Consider the following 18,582-nt stretch of genomic DNA (forward strand, 5'->3'; position numbering starts at 1 on the left):
ATGAAAAAACTCTGAATACCAAGTTTGATCATCTCAGCAAGATCTACAATTGTTACATAGATCATTTTCCCATTTGAGAAATTTTTATCAAACACTAGTCACAATTTTCCTTATCTCTTATAGACTTCTAAAACTATGTCACACACTTGTGAAAATTGAACTACATTTTGTTCAAGCTTTCTCAAATGAAAAAATGGTCTATATAAGGATTGTAGATATTGATGATATGAACAAACTTGGTATTCAAAACTTTTCAATTTTAGACAATCTAGGGTTCCGAAAACTAGTTTGTAGGCGTCGAAATTTAAAAATCATAAATTTGAACCGTCCAAACTTTCTCAAATGGAAAGTTGACCAAAACAACAATTGTAGATCTTTTTGAGTTTAACAAACTTGGTATTCAAAACTTTTCAATTCGAAGTCATTTAGAGTCCATAATACTAGGGTCAAAGTGTTGTTTTTTCATTTGACCAAATTTGACTTGGTCAAACTTGCTCAAATGAGACACTAAATGACCTCAGATGAAAAAACTCTGAATACCAAGTTTGATCATCTCAGCAAGATCTACAATTGTTACATAGATCATTTTCCCATTTGAGAAATTTTTATCAAACACTAGTCACAATTTTCCTTATCTCTTATAGACTTTCTAAAACTATGTCACACACTTGTGAAAATTGAACTACATTTTATTCAAGCTTTCTCAAATGAAAAAATGGTCTATATAAGGATTGTAGATATTGATGATATGAACAAACTTGGTATTCAAAACTTTTCAATTTTAGACAATCTAGGGTTCCGAAAACATATTACATAATATCCGTCTCTAAAACATAATATATTAAACATGCATCGTTGTATCATGCGGGCACAACAGTGAATTTCTTCTTGACGTATGACCCTTGGTTATGATCTTGTCGTAACCATGGAGTGTCTTCATCATTTAACATGATGCTTGGATCTTTCTTCACTATGAAGGGTGGAATTCGGACATTTCTTTCGTAATCTTCGGACATGTCTGACTTGTCTTCAATTCCTACTATATTTATTTTCCCAGAAAGAATTATGTGGCGCTTTGGCTCATTGATCATTGAGTTGATGTCTTCGTTTTTTCCTCTCTTTGATTTTGTAGACATGTCTTTCACATAGAACACCTGACTCACATCGGCAGCAAGGACGAATGGTTCCTCTTTGTATCCAATATTGTTGAGGTCCACTGTTGTCATTCCATACTCTTTGTCGACTGTTACCCCTCCTCCGGTCAGCTTCACCCATTGGCACCGGAACAAAGGGACTTTAAAATTAGGTGCGTAGTCTAGTTCCCATATCTCTTCTATGCGGCCATAATATGTTTGTATATTCCCATTTGGATCTGTGCCATCTATGCGAACACCACTATTTTGATTGGTGCTCCTTTTATCTTGGGCAACTGTGTAAAATGTATTCCCATTTATCTCATACCCTTGGTACGTGAGGATATGCCACGATGGCTGCCTAGCCAACAAATACAGTTGCTCATCAATATTGTCATCGCCTTGACATTCTTTTCGCAACCAACCACTGAAACTTTTCATGTGCTGACGCCTAATCCAAGCTTCAGTCTTCCCTGGAAACTTGGATCGTAAGAACTCCTTATGTATCTCGATGTACGGATGCACCAATGACGAGTTCTGAAGAACTGTGTAGTGTGCTTTATTGAAATAATCGTCTTCCATGCCAATATATGTTTTCTTCCCTAAAGTTCCTTTACCACTGAGTCTCCCCTCATGTCGTGATTCGGGAACGCCAATCGGAGCAATGTCAGGAATAAAGTCAACACAGAACTCAATGACCTCCTCTGTTCCATAGCCCTGGGCGATGCTTCCTTCAGGCTTAGAACGGACTTTCACATATTTCTTCAAGACTCCCATAAACCTCTCGAAGGGGAACATGTTATGTAAGAACACAGGTCCAAGAATACTAATCTCCTTCACCAAATGAACTAGGATGTGTGTCATGATATTAAAGAAGGATGGAGGGAACACCAACTCAAAGCTGACAAGACATTGAACCACATCGTTCTGTAGAGTAGCTAGTTCCACTGGATTGATTGCCTTCTGAGAAATTGCATTGAGAAATGCACATAGCTTCACGGTGGCTAGACGTACATGTGGAGGTAGAATTCCTCTTAAAGCAACTGGAAGCAATTGCGTCATAAGCACGTGGCAGTCGTGGGACTTTAAGTTTAGGAATTTTTTATCTGGCACATTTATTATACCCTTTATATTGGAGGAGAATCCCGATGGGACCTTGATGCTGCTTAGACATTCGAACATGCTGTCCCTCTCTTCTTTGCTAAGCGTGTAGCTAGCAGGACTTAAGTAATGACGTCCATCACCTGTCTTCTCTGGATGAAGGTTGTCTCGTTCTTTCATGCACTGCAAGTCCTGGCGTGCTTCAAGTGAATCCTTTGGCTTCCCGTACACACCCATGAATCCTAACAGGTTCACACAAAGATTCTTTGTCAGGTGCATCACGTCGATTGCGTTGCGGACCTCTAGGACTTGCCAATAGGGTAGCTCCCAAAAGATGGACTTCTTCTTCCACATGGGTGCATGTCCATTAGCATCTTTGGGAACAGATTCACTGCCTTGTCCCTTTCCAAATACTACTTTCACATCCTTGACCATTGCGAGTACATCTTCCCCGGTTCGGTTATGAGGCTTCTTCCGGTGGTCTGGCTTACCTTTAAAATGCTTCCCTTTCTTTCTTACTTGGTGGTTCAAAGGAAGGAATCGACGATGGCCAAGGTACACGACCTTTCGACATCTTTTCAAATATATACTGTCAAGGTCATCAAAACAATGTGTGCATGCATTATATCCTTTGTTTGTCTGACCTGAAAGATTACTTAAAGCAGGCCAATCATTGATGGTTACGAACAACATTGCTCGCAGGTCAAAGTGTTCTTGTTTGTACTCATCCCAGACACGTACACCTGGTTTGTTCCATAAAACTAGAAGTTCTTCAACTAATGGCTTCAGATATACATCAATATCGTTGCCAGGTTGCCTCGGACCTTGGATGAGGATCGGCATCATAATGAACTTCCGCTTCATGCATAACCATGGAGGAAGGTTGTAGATACATAGAGTAACTGGCCAAGTGCTATGACTAGTGCTCTGCTGTCCAAAAGGATTCATACCATCTGTACTTAAGGCGAACCTTAAGTTTCTAACCTCATTTGCAAACTCTGAAAATTCTCTATCTATCGCTCTCCACTGGGACCCATCAGCTGGGTGTCTCAGCATATTGTCTACCTTACGGTCTTCTTTATACCACCGCAACAACTTTGCGTGGTCTTTATTTCTGAACAAACGTTTTAAGCGTGGTATTATAGGAGCATACCACATAACCTTGGCAGGGATTTTCTTTCTAGGACGTTGTTCACCCTCGACGTCACCAGGATCATCGCGCCTGATCTTATACCGCGATGCTTTACATACCGGGCATTCATCCAAATTCTCGTATTCATTGCCATGGTAGAGGATACAGTCATTAGGACATGCATGTATCTTCTGGATTTTTAATCCCAAAGGGCAGACAACCTTTTTTGCTTCGTACGTAGTGGTGGGCAATTCATTTGGCTTCGGAAGCATCTTCTTTATGAGGTTTAATAAATTCCCAAATGCCTTATCGGATATACCATTCTTTGCCTTCCACTGTAGCAATTCCAGTGTTGTACCCAGCTTTTTTTGCCCCTCTTCGGCCATCGGGTATAGCAACTTCCTATGATCCTCAAGCATGCGCTCCAACTTAACTTTCTCTTTTTCACTTTCCCATTCTTGTTGTGCATCACGAATGGCATCGCCAAGAGCATCACCGAGATCATCTTCTACCGCTACCTCTTCTTCATCTCCCCCCATTGTAGTATCATCAAAGGCACCATACTGAGCAATAATGTCATCAATGTCTAAATCTTCTCCTTCACCTTCTTCCATCATGACCCCGCTTTCTCCATGCTTAGTCCAACATATATAGTTTGACATGAAACCTGACTTAAGCAAATGTGAATGAAGACTCATTGAGCTTGAATATTCCTTTAAATTCTTACATAGGGCACATGGACAGCATATGAAACCATCCCGCTTATTTGCCTCGGCCACACCTAAGAAATAGTGCAAGCCCTCTATAAAGTCTTGGGAGCGACGATCGGCATTGTACATCCAATGGCGTGACATAATCTGTATTACACGACAAATTATGAAAACCTTGAACATAATTAAGTATTTTATTACACAACATAAATGACACACACACGGTTGATTAATTAACTAAGCCTGGCTACAACGTAAGCAATCCCAACTATCATTAAACAAACTAAAACTACAATGCACTTCAGTAACATAATTATTTTGTGATCGTACGCAACTAAAACAGACAAATCATTCTTCTGTTGAATATCAATAAGCTTCTCCTGCTGGCTCACTGCCTCATCAGCAGCATCCGCTACCTCAAGCGCACCCAAATTCTGCACGTATGTAGCATAATCTTCCTCCCAGTACCAACCATCGCATCCATTGCCCTCCCACTGAAATTAAAGCCAAAAAATATCTAGTCAAAAATATTCAAGAAAAGCAGGTCAATTAGCCATAATTATAAAATGCGTAAGAAACTCACATCGCGATCTGGGCACTTGTAGAAAACACGACCCTTGTTGGGTCCCTGTCTCTTGACTCGGTACTCCATCACAATCTTCTGCTTACACTTGCCGCAGATAATGAGAGGGAGTTCTGGCCTCAGTCGTTTCGCAACCGAACGAGAGGCCGAGGATCCAGTAACAGTTGTCATCTACTTTCTATACTTATTTTTGCAAACTAGTGTAAATTTCATATTTTCAAATATTCATCAAATTATAGCTCAAAAACATGTTTCAATAAATAACCATCCGTACTAGTTGACCTTGCTTACGTGATCATCTCGACGAGCATTTCTCCACCGGACGGCACCGTACTTGGCCAAGGAAGAGCTCCGATTCTACGAGAAAGGGAACACGGTCTTCCACGACCGTTGCCGCTCTCCCTCGTAGAATCAAAGCTCCTCCTTGACGTCCGTTACCGCTCGGCAGAGAACATGCTCGCCGACATGAACACGGTCCGCAAGTTCAACTAGTGCGGATTTTCTACAATTTTCTAACAATTTTCTAAGTTTTTCATTTCATGGAAAAATTAATTCTAAGATCACGTAAGCCACCGGGGACGAGAATGGCGCGTGCTCCAGCGAGGACGAGCGAGGCGTGATTTTGATGAACTAATTTAACTTTTGTTTATCCAAACATATATGCAAATCATCATGTGATTTTGAGCTAAAAATGACATATAAAATCATAATAAAGTCCAACATATAAAGTTACACATGCATCTACATCGCAAAATGAGATAAGCTACTGATAAAACATAAGAGGATTAAGTTTGTTACCTCCAAAATCGAAGAGCAACACCAATGGAGGGGGAGAGTGCAAGAACAACAGCAAGCTGAAGAACAGAGGCAGTGAGTTTGAATAATGGAATGGCTCGGGCTCGGGGAGGAAGAATTGAGCAGAATTATAGGCCGGGATAATTAGTCCCGGTTAGGGGTCCAAACCGGGACTAAATATTAATCTTTATTCCCGGGGCATAACCCAAACCGGGACTAAAAGCTTTAGTCCCGGCTGGTATTACCAACCGGGACTAAAGGTAAACCTTTAGTCCCGGTTGGTAATACCAGCCGGGACTAAAGATCCCTGCCCCGCGGACGACCGTTGGGCAGGGACCTTTAGTCCCGGTTGGTATTCCCAACCGGGACTAAAGGGTCCTTTAGTCCCGGGGGCAAAAAATGCCGAGGCTAATGCTAAATTGGGACATCGTTCTAAAGTCTGTTCTCTAGTAGTGACTGCTGCTAGCTTCAGTGTTATACATACAAGTTGCTGATGCTACAAAACCAAACCAGCTGCTGCCCAGGGCTTGCTTGCTTGGGCTATAAATATCCATGCATGCTCCCCAGCTAGCCATCCACATTCCACAGGCAACACGCACTGCAGCAGCAGCACTTGGTGTCTCTCTGCTACTAGCACATCAGATCAGATAATGATCATGGCTCCATCAGCATCACCTGCAAGACGCAGCAGCAGCTGCGGCGGCGGCATCGCCCTGCTGTTGCTGCTCGTGCTGATGGCGGCCGGCACCTCGTCGGCGCAGCTGTCCACCAGCTTCTACTACTCCTCGTGCCCCGGCGTGTACGACGCCGTCAAGTCGGTGATGAAGTCCGCCATCGCCAGCGAGCAGCGCATGGGCGCCTCCATCGTCCGCCTCTTCTTCCACGACTGCTTCGTCCAAGTACGATACCACCGCCATCCGCCATGCACCACTCCACCATGCATCTAATCATATCAACTGTTGGACATGCATGCGTGCATGACTAACATAATTTGGTCACCGTGCATGTAGGGCTGCGACGCGTCGCTGCTGCTGGATGACACGGCCAGCTTCCAGGGCGAGAAGATGGCGACACCCAACAACGGCTCAGTGAGAGGGTTCGAGGTCATCGACGCTGTCAAGTCCGCCGTCGAGAAGGTGTGCCCTGGCGTCGTCTCCTGCGCCGACATCCTCGCCATCGCCGCCAGGGACAGCGTCGTCATCGTGAGTAGTGCTTGCACCTCTCAAGTCTCAACTGATCGATACTGTGTGAACTGATGGATGCCGACGCTGATTGCAGCTGGGTGGTCCGAACTGGGACGTGAAGGTCGGGCGGCGCGACTCCACGACGGCGAGCTTCAGCGGCGCCAACAACAACATCCCGCCGCCGACGTCCGGCCTCGCCAACCTCACGTCGCTCTTCGCCGCGCAAGGCCTCTCCCAAAAGGACATGGTCGCGCTCGCTGGTGCGTGTGTAATATTCTCATGTTTTCCAAAAAATATTGTTTCTCAAACGCGAATATATATATGGAATTGTATTCCAAGGAGGCATATATATATATAAGAAATAGCAACACGCTTTCCACGTACACTCTATTACTAAATAATGTAGCTTTGTTAGGTGGAAGATGCAGCTGGTATATATATGTACTATCACCACCTGAATTTGATACTAGTTCCGTTTTGACTTGGAAGCTTAACTCTCTTCGTCGTTACATATCAAACTGTGACACGCATGAATAGCTTAATTTGGCAGTTAGTTAGAAAGACTACACAAATAATTAGTGTTGGCCCATGTGTGTTCATACTACTACTAGACAAATATATATATTTTAAAATTTTGTCATATGAAAGTTGGGCCAAGACAGTTATATCTGCGCAGTTACAAAAAAAATGGTAAAAGAGGAGACATTACGACATATATATTGTCGGCAGGGGTTTCTTGTAGAAAATTCTTTGCCCAAAGCTTTAACTTTTTGCTAATCCTGCCTCTAACTAGATAGCAACTTTAGTGAACTTTCGATGGCTGAAAGATCAGTCTTCCACCTAATATCTTAATTCGACGAAATACTAAAGCATATGTATAAAGTACTTGCACATTATACACATTCCATGATACAAGTTTGGTACAAACCATACAAGTGGTTCCTTTTGTTTAACTTCGTTGCTAGAATCAGATTCTCTTTTACAAATTTAGACAATCAAGAACAGCCTGTATGTTTTTTTTTCAAAAAAAAAAGAAGGTGCTTCCAAAAGTTTATGTGCTAACTTAAGCGGTAAATAATTCATTTTATCCACCACCCCATTTGTAACTTTCGATCATGCAGGGGCGAGCTTTCGGCTCAACTGGCCAGGCGAGGAGGCTTAGGGCCTTAAGCCGGCCGACCGGAGTTCGAGCCCCGGTGGGGGCAGAATTTCCGGTACCCACCTAAAAAATCCCCCTCGCTGTGCGGTTGCGTCCAGGCAACGGTGTACCCGCGCCGGCCTGTGATTGATCTGCTGGCACTCAGTTCTGCCCTCGGGCATGGGCTAGGGTTTGAGGGGTTTTCTGGGCCGGGATTGTTGATCCCTCTTTCTACTTGAAAGCCGTGGGGGCGGTTCTTCCCCCACCGGTCTAGTTTTTTTTTATTTTTTTATTTTTTTTTACTTTCGATCATGCAGGGTTCTCTCTATATAGTAATCTAAGTCATTAAGCATTTTTGTTTGTGTAATGCCTCTTTTGCCAGGAGCTCACACCATTGGCCAAGCACGTTGCACCAACTTCAGAGCCCACGTATACAATGACACTAACATCGATGGCACCTTCGCAAGAACAAGGCAATCAGGCTGCCCTAGAACCTCAGGTTCAGGTGACAACAATTTGGCGCCTCTGGACCTTCAAACCCCAACCGTCTTTGAGAACAACTACTACAAGAACCTTGTCTGCAAGAAGGGGCTTCTACACTCCGACCAGGAGCTCTTCAATGGTGGAGCCACCGATGCGCAAGTTCAATCATACACTAGTAGCCAGAGCACATTCTTCTCAGATTTTGTGACGGGCATGATAAAGATGGGTGACATCACACCGTTAACCGGCTCCAATGGGCAGATCAGGAAGAACTGCAGAAGGGTTAACTAATAAGAGGGTTGTGACGGGCATGATAAAGATGGGTGACATCACACCATTAACCCGCTCCAATGGGCACATCAGGAAGAACTGCAGAAGGGTTAACTAATAAGAGGCGGTGCAAACTATCTAGTAGCAAGGGTTTTCAGTGTAATGTCCTTAAGTTAATTTGTAATATGTCTACTTTCACAAAATTGTGAGATCATCATGTTGTACCAAGGTGTTGAGATGTTGTTCATTTAAATAAGTAATCCACCATTTGTTCTTTACACAACCTTTTTCTTGAGTTTATTATTATACATATATGCTTTTGCATGATAAATAAATGCTGTGAAGTATTCAAAGTCAAAAGAATGAACTGTTAAAACTAACATATTTATGGGGTTTGGCATAAACTGTTAAACTAACAGCAAGCTAAATAATAGCAGTATAGATCAATAGGTGAAAGTACAAGAGAAAGCAATCCAGTTTGATTGGCAAGCCTATATTATTTGGAACTCATTACAACAACACGCGAAATAATAGCAGTATAGATCAATTAATAGGTCAAATTAATCATGGAAACACCGAAATAGACAGACTCCAAGAGCATTTAGAAAAATAGATACACAGAATGGCTTACTCAGGAAATATGTTTCTGGGGTTCAGTCATAGACAACGTGCTCCCGAAAGGCGAAAGGCTCCCTGAAAAGAGCAAAATAGTCACATTTCGCCTGGTGTGCACTTGTGGTAGCATGCAAAAACAATTTTACTAAATTTCAGAATTTCTTCTCCATCCTTTCGCACAACTCCTATGTATGCCACTATTAATGATTTTTTCAACCAATCCATGGAAGTTTCAGGCTCATTTGCGATCAAAACAGGAAGAATAGCGATGCATCAAACTACCTGAAAAGGGGTGGAGGCACGGAAACGGAAAGCGAGTCCAATAGCTCTACCACTCGTAGAAAATGGACGAGGACATGCTGCAGCTGGAGAGTAATTATTTCTGAGATGGCGAACATGCAACAGGAGTTCTCAGAGAAGCAAGTGTGACACTCTTGACAAGGCTACTATACAGGATTTCTACCTGACCTGACCTGATGACCCCAACTAAACTCAAAGTACCACTATATTCAGGAGTATTTGGTTCAGAAGCCAGTATTTGATTAGAAGCCGCAAAGTGTGTTTCCAAGGGGATGCAACTTACCAGGAACAGAGTGTCTGCTTCTCCTTGACGGTGTCGTTGCAGTGTCTGGCGGTGGCAGCCCGACAGCGTCTCGGTGCAGTCGTTGCCCTGCAGCCCCTTCCTTGACCATGACCACATCCCAGCAGTGGCCACTCCGGCCCTCCTGCGATTTGGCGGCAGCCGGCGGCCCCGACCTATCTCCCTCCCTCCTTTAGGTCCTCCCGGCGGCGCGGCACACGCACATTGCGGGAGAGCCCGTGAATGGCCACGGATGATGGACCCTCTGCTCTCGCCTGCCTCCTCTCAATATCATCGCTATGGGTCCTTGGATCGGAATTGGACTTGGACGTGGGTGATGAAAGGAAAGTCACGGTATGCCTTGACAGAAGAAGTCACTGAATCTGAATCCCAATCATGTCATAATTCAGTGAACTAGAAGATCAGGCACCCTCCACTGACTTAAGAACAAAAGCGAATCTATATTTTACTGACATGGTTTTATAACTAAATATGGTAATGCTAAGATTAAGCACATATTACCTCCGTTCTAAAAAAAGATGAAATTCTAGCTGTTCGAGTCAAAAAGCTTGAAGTTTGACCAAATAAATACTATTAGATTCATCATAAAATATCTGCAATAGCATGAAGAACACAATGCTTTATAAGCTAACACTCACTACCGGATTCAGCTTCTTTGCCGAGTGCCTGAGGCCGATATACACTCGGCAAAAGTTTTGCTGAGTGTTACATTCGACAAAGAGCGTTCGGTAAACAGTTTATCGGTAAAGACCTCTTTGCCGAGTGCACTTTATCGGACACTCGGCAAAGCCTTTACCGAGTGCTAATCTGACACTCGGCAAAGAAAAGTCGCCGTGACGGCGAGCGCCACCGTGACAGCGGCTTGCCGAGTGTCAAGGTCAAGTACTCGGCAACGGTCGCCGCTTTGCCGAGCGCCGTTGACTCAGACACTCGGCAAAGGTGGCCACTGTGTCGAGTGCCACCGGCAAGACACTCGGCAAGGACACTCGGCAAACAGGAGACCTTTGCCGAGTGCCTGGACCGTGGCACTCAGCAAAGCTATGATGTTTGCCGAGTGCAATGGCCTTTGCACTCGGCAAAGCATGTTCCCAGATAGTGACTTTGCCGAGTGTCATGACCATTTGTAACATCCTAAAATTTGCATTCTTTTAAAATTAGTAAATATGATTTATTTAAGCAAATGTGTGTGCATTAAAAGATAGGGAAATAATAAATTTTATGGAATTAAAATTTAAAAATAAGGTTAGAAACTTTTTGATGCATACATGCTGCTGCATATCATTTTGTGAATGCTTGGAATTTGTTAAAGATTTCAAAAAGAATTAAAATTTGAATTTAAAAATGGATTTGGAAAAGTGTAGAAAAAGAAAAAAAAGAAGAATCCATTTTTCCCTCCCTTATTGATTTTTGGCCCGTGGCCCAGCTCCTTCGGCCTGCTGGCCCATTCCTCCGCGCCGGCCCAGCTGCGCTGTTTCCTCCCTCCGCCCGCGCCCAGCCTCGCGCGGCCCGCAAGGCGTCGGCCCAGCACCGCAGCCAGCCCAGCCGCCGCGCCTTCCTCTTGCCCGCAGCCGCTGACCGCCTGGCCCCACTTGTCGGCGCCATCCCCTTCCCCGCGCGGCTTGGCAACCGCCCGCGCCCGGCGCTGCAGCAACCGCCGCCCACGACGGGCGTCGTGGGAGCGTCCCCCCCGCTCCTCGGCCCTGTTAAATAGCAGCCGAGCCTTCCCCCCCCCTCCCCGCGCCCCTGCTGTGCCCCGCTCTCTCTCGCGCTCGCCGTGCTCGGGAACCACCGCAGCAGCAGCACCGAGGTCCGCCGACTACACCTTCGCACGGACCGCCACCGCCGAGCTTCCCCGTCCTCTTTCTTCCCCTCGGTGAGAATCCCCTGGCCTCCCTCTATCTCCCGGTACCGCTTGTTTCATTTTTCTTGGCTTCTAGATGCCCTGGCCGCGAGCTCCGCAAGCCTTGGCCGCCGGCCATGGCGGCCACCGCGCTATCCGCGTTTTCCGGTCACCGTATCGGCATGGCCGAGACCCCCTTCTTCCCCCGCATACCCCGGTGCTCTCGGTTTTTCATTTGGTGAACCCTAGCCCCCTAACCGCGCGCGCCCGAGACCTCCATGCCACCGGTAATGGTGCCTCACCGCCGGCGTCACTGTTCCGGCCGGCCACCTTCATCTCTCCCTCCTCTGATCAAATCCGATCCGTTCATTTTAAATCCAACGGCCGAGAACATCCGATACCCCTTCGCGTGGCTGATTTGCAAAAGAGACCCTGAACTTTTCTAAGTCCTAACCCGCAGTCCAAGGCGTAGTTCCCCGAATGCGCAATCTCGTTTGGAAAGCGTAAACTTCACGGCTTAAGTCAAAAATACGTTTTCAGTATTCACAGAAATGCCATTTGAACTGTTTTGCTTATAAAATTGTCGTTTTAGCTCCGAATTGATCCATTCAAATCGTGTTAGCTTCGTAATTCCATAACCTACATGTTAGAACCACTGTTAGTCAAGTTTGGAACTTTTTAAATTCATGGTTAGATTTAATTAAATATATTGCTATAGGAAAACCCGTTTAAATCATAACTTTCGCATTTTAGCTCCGTTTTTCGTGAACTTCGCGTTGACGTGATCGTAGCGAGACGTAGATTATTTTTACAAACATTTTATCTTGTTTTCAATACTGTTGGTGTACTGTTCTAATGATAGGAATGTTTGCTTTGCATGAATGCTTTTGGAATGTTGTATGTTGCCGTGTTGGTCGCGTTCAGACGGTGAGGAAAACGTTGGAGACCAAGAACTCTTCGACGACCAGCAGGACCAGCACGGGTTTATGAACCAAGGCAAGTATAGCATGGGCCTACCTTGATGTCCTATTTCACTTTAATCAATTACTCATTTGCATGTGTCTAATTTTGATACCCGTAAGGACATCCTAGTGATTGTTTATCCTGTTCCTTGTCTCCTATGGGTTAAATACATATGGGTAGATTGCTAGTGCTCTAACTGAACTTGATATACATGATGATGAATGATTCTATGGAACAAAGAGTTTAACATGATTTATAACAACTGTTCCATAGGGCGAAAGTGCAAATGACCTTTGTTCATGTTGCTCCCAGCCCTCCATAAGGACTTATCTGTCGGCAAAAGCTGGGACTGACAGTGCAACCGAGAGAGTCATATGGCTCTGACTTTAGCTCAGTAATAGGATCTTTTCTAGCTAGTTAGAGGTTACCTTTTTGGCGTAAATGGGGCTTGCCACGTTGGGTATAGGGCTGCCTCTGTTCCTATGAGTATAGCCGCGATGGATATGTGCCATAGGAAAGGGGGGTTCCTACATCTGCCTGCCAAGGAAACCTAGCGGCCCTAACTTGTTAGCGAAACCTATGAAATGGCTTCATAGTGTACCCTGCCCGCTCACCTTGGCAGTGACATGGGAGTAATTAACCCGGGCATATGGGAATCACGACTCGCGGTGAATGTGCACCACCTCTGCAGAGGGTAACAAACTGTTATAACAGCCGTGCTCACGGTCACGAGCGGCCCGGAAAACTCACAGAATAACTGGATACTTGATGATGATCATTTAAGTTGTTCTATGATGATATATGGTACACTTGACCTTGATATATGTTCTTATGGGTTTAAATGGGAGCTTAAGCATAATTTGATAATATCTGATAATAAAAGCTTGTCGTACTAAAAATGCTAACTGCAGTAAACCAGAGTCAACCCTTTTTGAGCTTCATAACCCCATGTTAGCTTGTTAAGTACGGAATGTACTTACACTTGTTTATTTTTTTTATTTGGATAAAAATCTCGGATGGGTAACAGATGACAACGGGTATGAGGAATTCCCCGAGGATTTTTAGGCTTGTGGTCAACCAGTTGACCTTCCCTGTGATGAAGCCCACGAGAGTTTATTATCTTTTATTTTCCGCTGTGTGATGTAAGACTAAGTTGTATTATGGATCTGATGTAAGAGACACCGTGATGATACTTTATATGATTTGTCGACTTGTGTGTGTGACTATTTCCTGGGCACACATGAGTATTGTGCATTCAATTTTATCCTTAAAATTGGGTGTGACAAATTGGTATCAGAGCCGTGTTGACTGTAGGACGCAAGCCTAGTTAAAAAACGGTCGTTATAGCATCTTTGCTCCTCTGGTTTCTTGCTTACTGTCTTATTATTGTTATTTTATTAAAACATTTGTGCTTTTCATACCTTAATCTATTATTTAAAATTGTTGATTCTAATTCTATCTCACTTTAAATCTATATATGTCTCATAATCCGAAGACTGCTCGCCTCAGCACCGCCGGCTATCGTGCCATGTTCACCCCGCGTGCCCCACAAGCGGAGAGGGAGATTGTGATCATCTCCGACGACGAGGAGATGGCTACACCGACGCCTACACCTGCTCCTACACCAGTCGCCGTGCCAGTCTATCCTGTTGTAGCTACACCTGAGAAGTCGACAGCTACTTCCCCTACACCTGCACCATCCCCGGCTGTTCCCGTGGTGGAGGAGGAGATTGGCTGGAAGTGCAAGTACTACTTCAAGCCAGCCCCAGAGACAGCCTACTACCACACCCTCCTCACTCACGTGCTGGACGACTACTACCCCGACTTGCACACCTCCATCAGCTACCACTACGCCGAGTACCAGCATCCCTTAGAGGCTACCTTCTGGATGGTAGAGCTAGTGGTCACCACTTGGAACGATATCAAGAATGGACATGAGGTGGAGACTGTCCACTGTGGCCCTGCCAGGAGAGCCCATGCTTTGGATGGCATGGAGGATGCAGCCCAGAACGCATACATCCACTACCATGGTCGTCGATTTGAGGCCATAAGGGAGGATCGCTTCAGGTTCCTTCCTCGAAATGATCATGAGGGTGTTTGGCAGGTTTTGGCTCCACCAGAGAATGACCCAACTCTGGAAGCAACGGTGCAGCATGTCCACGCTATGCAGGGAGTGGATGAGGAAGTCAAAGGAGAACTGCGTGCATCTCAGAGGGCTCAGAGACGCCTCCAGAAGCAAGTGGATGAACTTCGAGCACAACTTGGGCAGCCTTCCATCTACAAGAAGAAGCGCCGGTCCTTCACCATGATTGACACCGCTCCATAGGTGTTAGGTGCCTTGATCTAGACTACCACGTCGTTAGATAGTGTTACTTATTTAGTCTTGTTTGGTCTTGTGAACTTGGTTGATTTGGTATTTGCTTGATTGTTGGAAGTTTGTGGGCATGTCCACAACTTCCTTAGATTGGAACTTTAAGTTTAGAATGAAATCTTAATGCAGATGTTTCGCTTTATCCTATCTCTGCTGTGCTGATTTCTGGAGCAGCCTGTGTTCTTATTCTGGTATCTCGAAATCTGGGATGTTAAAAATTCTGAATTTTTTGTGGAGATAACTAGACCTCTGTATCTTTCAAATGTCTCTGGAATCACATTAATAGCTGTTCAGGTTTGTGAGATCTAGCTGTCACAAGTTGATGTTCCTGCGCTGTCTGGAACTCAGAACAGTTTCGGTTTAGCTCTACTTTTGACCATGTGTGTGTCAGAATCTGTAAAAGTGATCTAAATGAAAGTTGTAGCTGATGTCCTAAGCTTTCTAACGAATCTTGGTGCACCTCTGTTGGATCTCTGAAACTCGAGTTATAACAGTTTTACTGAAATGCTGAATTTGAATCTTGTCCAGAAAATTCTCAGCATTGTTTCTTATCTTTTGTAAGCTCTCTATAATTGGAAAATCTCTAAATTTTGCATATTTGTTGGAAAACAGATGGCCGCAAGAGGAGGAAGAGGCAGAGGCCGTGGTCGTGGGCGTGATGCTCTCATAAATCCACCACCACCGCTACCTGTGACCATGGAACAGATATTGGGAATGCAAGCGCAGCTGATGCAAGCTATGATGCAGCGCTTGGACAATGAACCTGCAAGAGGGTCACCGCCTGTTCAGGTCAGAGATAAGCGTGGAGAGTTTATGAAAAGTCATCCACCGGTGTTCACACATGCCTCAGACCCTATGGAGGCAGATGATTGGTTGCGTGCTGTGGAGAAACAACTGAACATAGCACAATGCAACGACCTTGAGAAGGTGTTGTACGCTTCCGGGCAACTCCAAGGAGCTGCTCAGGATTGGTGGGAATCATTCTAGTTTGGACATCCCAACAATGCTCCTGCTATCACTTGGCAGGAATTCAAGGACAATTTCCGGTCATACTATATTCCTGATGGACTAGTGGAACTGAAGCAGGAAGAATTCAGATCTCTCAAGCAAGGATCAATGACTATGGCGGAGTATCGGGACAAGTTTGCACAACTATCACGCTACGCTCCTAATGATGTAGCGGATGACAAGGATAAGCAACGCCGTTTCCTCAAGGGACTCTATGATGGACTACAGCTCCAGCTGATGTCTAATACTTACCCTAACTTCCAGTCTTTGGTGAATCGCGCTATTGTGATTGACGATAAGCGCAAGGAGATGGAAGCTAAGAAGAGAAGGCTCCAAGGGCAAGCTTCTGGAAGCAACACTCGGCCACGTGCTTATCCCCAGCAAGGTTTCCAGTAGAGGAATCAAGGACCAACTCACCAGGGAAACCGTGGTCAGTATCCTCAGCGGAACCAGTTCTAGCAACGCCCTCAGTACCAGCAACAGTTTGGAAATCAGCGTCCCCCGCAACAGACCAGCAATCCTGCAACACGCCAAGGAGTGCCCAACAATGCTCCTGTGAAGAGTGGTGCACCCAACAATCCCAATGCCTGCTACCGATGCGGAGAAGTAGGTCACTATGCTCATCAGTGTCCTAAGAAGCAGAACCAACAAGCACCTCAGAACCAGACCAGCAATCAGAAGTTCAACGCCCGACCACCTCACACTGCGAAGGTGAACTATGTGTCATCTGATGCAGCTCAGGAGACGCCTGAGGTCATGCTGGGTACGTTCAACGTCAACTCTATTTCTGCTACCGTACTTTTTGATTCTAGTGCTTCGCATTCTTTTATCTCCCAAGCTTTTGTTAGAATGAATAGCATACCTTTGTGTGCCATGAAGAACCCCATACTAGTAAATTCCCCGGGAGGTAGTATGCCAACTTCTTATTGGAGCCCCTCAACTAGCATTTCCTTAAGGGGGGGTAGACTTCAAAGTGAAGCCTATTGTGTTGAGAACAGCGGGAATTGATCTTATCCTGGGAATGGATTGGATGAAACAACACCGGGCAGTGATTCAGTGTCACGAGAAATCTATGGTTGTGACATCACTCAATGGAGATAGAATCTGTGTAGAAGTGGTAGTGCAAGCTCAGCCTACAGCCACAGTGAACCAGCTAGATGGTGAAGTCAATGAACAAGATCATGTCGTGGAGGAGTTCCCGGATGTCTTCCCCGATGACTTGCCAGGTATGCCACCTGACCGAGACATTGAATTCATTATTGAATTATTACCTGGAACTGCACCAATAGCTAAACGTCCATATAGAATGGGAGTTAATGAATTAGAAGAGCTTAAGAAACAACTAAAAGAGTTGCAAGAAAAAGGTTTCATACGCCCCAGTTCTTCCCCGTGGGGGGCACCTGTGATCTTTGTGGATAAGAAGGATGGTAGTCAACGGATGTGTGTGGATTACCGCTCACTTAATGAGGTTACCATCAAGAATAAATACCCTTTGCCTAGGATTGATGATTTGTTTGATCAGTTGAGAGGAGCTCATGTGTTCTCCAAGATTGATCTCCGATCTGGTTATCATCAGCTTAAGATTCGAAACTCAGACATACCCAAGACAGCATTCACTACACAGTATGGATTATATGAGTACACCGTTATGTATTTTGGATTGACCAATGCATTTGCATACTTCATGTATCTGATGAATAAGGTGTTCATGGAGTTTTTGGATAAATTTGTGGTAGTATTCATAGATGACATACTAATATTCTCCAAGACTGAAGAAGAACATGCGGAACACATAAGGTTGGTCTTGCAAAAGCTTAGAGAACATAAGTTGTACGCTAAGCGGAGCAAGTGTGAGTTTTGGTTAAGGGAAGTCTCTTTTCTGGGTCATGTAGTCTCCAATGGTGGAATAGCAGTGGATCCAGGCAAAGTGCAAGATGTATTGAATTGGAAACCACCAACCACTGTAAGTGAGATTCGCAGCTTTTTGGGATTAGCTGGATATTACCGAAGGTTCATTGAAGGTTTTTCCAAGCTAGCCAAGCCCATGATAGCTCTGTTGGAAAAGAATGCTAAGTATGTATGGTCGGATAAATGCCAGGCAAACTTTGAAGAGCTAAAGAAGAGATTGACTACAACTCCAGTATTAATCTTGCCCGATTTAAGCAAGAACTTCTCTATATATTGTGATGCATCCCATTTGGGTCTTGGATGTGTGCTTATGCAAGAAGGAAGAGTGGTGGCATATGCATCTAGACAATTGAGGAAGCATGAGTTGAATTATCCTACTCATGACTTGGAATTGGCAGCTGTGGTTCATGCTTTGAAGATCTGGAGACATTATCTGATTGGACATAAGAGTGATATCTATACTGATTATAAGAGTTTGAAGTATATCTTTACCCAATCAGATCTGAATCTGAGAGAACGTCGTTGGTTGGAATTGATCAAAGACTATGATTTGGAAGTGCATTATCACCCGAGAAAGGCAAACGTCGTAGCTGATGCACTTAGCAGAAAGAGCTATGCCAATGGACTTCAGATAACATCTATGTCAGCAAAGTTGTGTGCTGAAATGGAGTATCTCAACTTGAGCCTGGTCACTAATGCAATGGAATTGGTGATAGAGCCTACTTTGGAAAAAGAGATACACAAAGG

The 18,582-nt window shown here is 44.7% G+C and overlaps 2 protein-coding genes and 1 long non-coding RNA gene across 4 annotated transcripts; 1 reads left to right on the top strand and 2 right to left on the bottom strand.

The window, feature by feature from the left end:
• Positions 1 to 860: 860 nt before the first annotated feature.
• On the bottom strand, positions 861 to 5,550 carry LOC136485956 (uncharacterized). Its single transcript, XM_066482746.1, has 6 exons — positions 4,660 to 5,550; positions 4,469 to 4,570; positions 3,155 to 4,223; positions 2,535 to 3,058; positions 1,615 to 2,381; positions 861 to 1,494 (listed from the first exon to the last, which is right to left on the bottom strand). The coding sequence occupies exons 1-6, from the start codon at positions 4,828 to 4,830 to the stop codon at positions 861 to 863; spliced, it is 3,267 nt and encodes a 1,088-aa protein (XP_066338843.1). The 5' UTR covers positions 4,831 to 5,550.
• Positions 5,551 to 6,036: 486 nt separating this feature from the next.
• LOC136487487 (peroxidase 4-like) lies at positions 6,037 to 8,550 on the top strand. Its single transcript, XM_066484612.1, has 4 exons — positions 6,037 to 6,353; positions 6,465 to 6,656; positions 6,733 to 6,898; positions 8,159 to 8,550. The coding sequence occupies exons 1-4, from the start codon at positions 6,105 to 6,107 to the stop codon at positions 8,548 to 8,550; spliced, it is 999 nt and encodes a 332-aa protein (XP_066340709.1). The 5' UTR covers positions 6,037 to 6,104.
• Positions 8,414 to 9,865, bottom strand: LOC136487488 (uncharacterized). 2 transcript variants are annotated; one of them, XR_010767272.1, is made up of 3 exons: positions 9,728 to 9,865; positions 9,161 to 9,222; positions 8,414 to 8,531 (listed from the first exon to the last, which is right to left on the bottom strand). It is a non-coding gene; the product is annotated as an uncharacterized lncRNA (long non-coding RNA). The 2 variants fall into 2 exon arrangements; XR_010767271.1 differs by having other exon boundaries at positions 8,508 to 8,628.
• Positions 9,866 to 18,582: the final 8,717 nt, after the last annotated feature.

The sequence above is a fragment of the Miscanthus floridulus genome, chromosome 10 (assembly GCF_019320115.1).
Source record: "Miscanthus floridulus cultivar M001 chromosome 10, ASM1932011v1, whole genome shotgun sequence".
Classification (NCBI taxonomy): domain Eukaryota; kingdom Viridiplantae; phylum Streptophyta; class Magnoliopsida; order Poales; family Poaceae; genus Miscanthus; species Miscanthus floridulus.

What these genes read in the sequence shown, in the direction of transcription:
- LOC136485956 (XM_066482746.1), bottom strand. Translation starts at nt 4,830, where the DNA reads ATGACAACTGTTACTGGATCCTCGGCCTCTCGTTCGGTTGCGAAACGA. An exon ending in CGGATGCTGCTGATGAGGCA is followed by an intron (nt 4,224 to 4,468) that starts GTGAGCCAGCAG and finishes CGTGTAATACAG; the next exon opens with ATTATGTCACGCCATTGGAT. An exon ending in AAGGAGTTCTTACGATCCAA is followed by an intron (nt 1,495 to 1,614) that starts GTTTCCAGGGAA and finishes TTTGTTGGCTAG; the next exon opens with GCAGCCATCGTGGCATATCC.
- LOC136487487 (XM_066484612.1), top strand. Translation starts at nt 6,105, where the DNA reads ATGATCATGGCTCCATCAGCATCACCTGCAAGACGCAGCAGCAGCTGC. An exon ending in TCCACGACTGCTTCGTCCAA is followed by an intron (nt 6,354 to 6,464) that starts GTACGATACCAC and finishes CCGTGCATGTAG; the next exon opens with GGCTGCGACGCGTCGCTGCT. An exon ending in GGACATGGTCGCGCTCGCTG is followed by an intron (nt 6,899 to 8,158) that starts GTGCGTGTGTAA and finishes CTCTTTTGCCAG; the next exon opens with GAGCTCACACCATTGGCCAA.